At 40.4% G+C, this 3,642-nt stretch overlaps 1 protein-coding gene across 1 annotated transcript in view; it reads left to right on the top strand.

The window, feature by feature from the left end:
• The window catches only part of LOC119410300 (glucocorticoid modulatory element-binding protein 1-like), a 9,898-nt gene extending 6,746 nt beyond the window's left edge, over window positions 1-3,152 (top strand). Inside the window, exons 6-8 of the mRNA XM_037677213.1 lie at window positions 1,075-1,212; window positions 2,703-2,819; window positions 2,893-3,152. Of these exons, the coding sequence (XP_037533141.1) occupies window positions 1,075-1,212; window positions 2,703-2,819; window positions 2,893-3,152 (515 nt within the window). The remainder of the gene's footprint in view (window positions 1-1,074; window positions 1,213-2,702; window positions 2,820-2,892) is intronic.
• The last annotated feature ends 490 nt before the right edge of the window (window positions 3,153-3,642 follow it).

Raw genomic sequence — 3,642 nt, 5'->3', positions numbered from 1 at the left:
TCCATCCATCCATCCATCCATCCATCCATCCATCCATCCAACACTTAATATTTTTTAAATACTAAACTTAAAACTAACAATCTCTTTCCTCTCCACATCTGTCACTTATTTAATGTCCTCTCTTTGAGAGTTGATCTTTGTTAAAGACGGGTGCTGGCTGCGGGTCACCGGACCCGGAAACCCCCTTCAGCCCACGTCTTTTCCCCCCGGCTCGAATCTCCCTCAGAAGTGGCAACTCTCATTATCAATAAATCAAGGAAACGTCAATTCAGTTTTACCAGTTGTACTAAAATCAAGGCAGAAAAAGGTTACAGTTACAGCGCTGGTCTCTCCGGTCTGTGATGCGTTCACAAACCCGGAAGAATCCCGATGTCCCGTGTTATTACTCATTTATAGGGTCCTGGACTCCTCCTTTGCAGAAGAGGAGCTCAACCTGTCAGTGTATGAGGGGGCGTGACTAAGTGTGATCTCAGTGGATCTTATGTGGTTCTGATGTGTTAGGAAATACGAGACAGTGCTTCAAAAGCCTTCTACGTGATGTGGCAAGCAGATTAAACTCTATTCCTTGACTGATATTGAAATCCCAGGGAGACTCTCTTAGAGCTACTGCCCCAGTTTAATCCAGTCAGAACCGGGTCATAATTTCATTATAATCCCGTCTCTGAGCAGATCAAAACCATAGGACCAGTCTAGATAAAAATAATATCCAACATCTTCTTTTGCTATCTTATCTATATTTTTATTTTTTTCCCTCTAACCTTGACTCGGCTCTCTGTCTTTTCTCTCCTCCATCTATTATTACTCTGTCAGTACTTCTGCTCTCTTCAAATGTCACCCAGTCATTTCCCCTTGCTTCTCCTCTCCACCTTACTTATCTCAAGTGTGCTTTTTTTTTCAGTTGCACTTTTTTTCTCTCCCTCAGCACACAGTATAGAAGTGTTCACACCAGTACATTTATAATGGTGCCCTTATGGCTTTTTCTTATTTTTCTACGGCCATTTTAAACTCTTAACTGAGGAAAAACGTCTATAAATGCCTCCACTTTTGTTGCTGTGCTTTACATCTAATCTCTAGAAGGAGTGCTCAGTCTTTGGAGGCGTGTCTCAGACTCTGGGCTGATGAAGGCGGTTCTGTCCAGTCTCCAACATAAACTGGTCACCACTTTTCGAGGAGTGGAGCTTTGCAGTGAGAAGGCCAACCTGCAGGAGTCTGGTAAGTTCCCACAGTGGTGATCTGAAGCCTTGTTTTTATGTACACATAGTTTTTGGACATTTTTTATATGTCGTTATTTAAACAGTACTTGTAGAGGCTACACAGTTTTTAGAAATGCCTTTGTCCACACAGAAACACTAAAAAACACCCCAAAACACTGGTAATTAAGGGTGGTTTGTAGCCATTTAGGTCAGAGCTTGAAAATAACACTAGTGTATGTGCATTCTCATACAACATCATGTGTGATCTTGGTATATGATAGATGGATACTTTATTAATCCCAGGGGAAATTTTGAGGCATCCAGTAGCATGCTCTATATACAGAAAAAAATCACATATGAAATCATTAAAAAAGAAGAAGAATACACAAATCTGGAAAAACACAGTATGCACATGCACAAGGTGGTAGGGAGTAATACATTCAGGATTAACCTATATACAAGCATGCATACACATCTAAGCATACACACATTTGTATGTGAGCCCTAGAAGCATGTAAAGCTACTACCACTCCAAAGTTCAGCACAATATTTTTAAACCATCACTGAGGTGTAGCCATTTTTATGCAGGCCAATTTACTTAGCCTGGATTGGGTTGACTCCAAAAGATAATCAGTTGCAGATGTTCAAGAAATAATTACTTCATGATAGTTTCATTGAAAACTATTGGGTGATTTAGGAGACATTTTGCTAACGGACACATCTCCTTCCTTTAGTTAATGCCATGGTTTAAAGCAAAGATGCTGTGTTACGTGTTGTGCTCAAAATGTGTGTTGGGGGCGATTCTCAACAGTCCAAATTTTAGCTCAGTATTTGGAAAACTCTGACTTATATAGCCGTTTGTGTGCACAGCTGGCTGTGGCGATCATTTTGAATTAGGTTGACTTTAAAATCCGTTGTAGATGTCAGTTTAATGATTACTGTCTGAACACTTAATTCAAACCTGTTCACTCAGGAGATATCACCTTCACTTTCTTTGCCAGATGTGGAGCTGTAACACTGCCATGAAGACACATCAAAAACAAGAAAAAAGGCATGGAATATAATACATACATAAAGCTTGCATGCTGAGTGCAAAATATAAACACAAGAAGGAGAAGAGGGCAACCTCGGATAGTGGGTGTGCTTACATGTGGGAATATGACATCGTTTTCTGAGCGATGGCTGTCTACACAAAAATGCAATTGCAATTCAAGATTTTTCTCACTCTGAAACCCATTTTCAAAAAATACAAATAAGGGGCTCCTAAAATGCTGCTTCCATGTGGACTCAAGGCTGAAACAATTAAACATGTTAGTGTAGTCACTAAAAACATTCCTGCGTGGACAACCCCATAGAGGCTTTCAGGATAAACCATAGTTTGAAATGGTCTTCATCTAAAACACCACTTTTAAATTTAGTGTGATACACATAATTTTCAACAAATCTTTAAAGTTTAATAGTTGTTACTCAAGCTTCACAGCTGACTTGTGCTTCCTTTTGTTTCGTCAGATGTCTTCTTGCTTCATTCCTTGTGTGAGGTGTTTGGGCTTTTAGACTCCGTGAGACAAGCTGTGGACCTGAGGTGGAGCCAGAGTGGAGTGAGCAACATTTATAACCGTGTTCATGGTGAGAAAGCTGCCAAAACCCAATGCACACACACTGATACCACAGCATTAACCAGTTTTTTGTTTTTATGCAGTGCTAGATGAGATCTTGAAGGACCATAGGAACCTGAACTGCAATAAAAACAGATCTTACAAAACCACGCCCCTGAAACGCCTTCGACCTCATCATCATCAGAGGAAAAGACAAAACCAGAACTTGCTGTTAACTGATAAAAGAAGCTTAGTGATCCGTCCTCTTCCTATTAATGGTTTACCTGCTGCAACCCACTCTAAGGTCACTCATCCCACTGCTCAGAGTCACCTAGTTGGAGGCGACAAAGCAAAAGGGGAATAGCCAAGGAGGTAATGAGGAAAAAGGCACAGCTGGGATGCACAAAAAGACCCCAAAAATGGAGGGCAAACCTTCCTGTAGGCTTTTACACCAGAAGTGAGAAGGAGAAAGACAAAAACCTCACACGACACTGAGAACATTATTGGAGAAAAGAAGGCAAGAAAATAAGAATCTAACAATTGATCCAGGGGATGTGCAAGAGACTGAAAAGTTATACAGCGAAGAAACAAATACTTTAAGTACTCCACTGCAACACTGTCCTGCTGAAGATGTTGTTTGTCACACAGGTCTGCAGTACAGTGCAAAAGTTTTAAACCCCCATTAGTCATACAGTAATCCCTTGTTTATCGCAGGGGTTTCCGTTCTTAGCTCCCCCACGATAAGTGAAAAACCAAAATATATACTGTATATAAAGGTGTTTTAAACCCTTCCCACACTCTTGCAATATTCTAAACAATGTTTCTAAATTTTAAACTCTCTAAAAGAGCACAGA

The sequence above is a fragment of the Nematolebias whitei genome, chromosome 5 (genome assembly GCF_014905685.2).
Source record: "Nematolebias whitei isolate Nwh7 chromosome 5, NemWhi1, whole genome shotgun sequence".
In the NCBI taxonomy this organism is placed as follows: domain Eukaryota; kingdom Metazoa; phylum Chordata; class Actinopteri; order Cyprinodontiformes; family Rivulidae; genus Nematolebias; species Nematolebias whitei.
The sequence above is the reverse complement of the archived record's forward strand: the minus strand, read 5'-3'. Positions and strand labels throughout refer to the sequence as shown.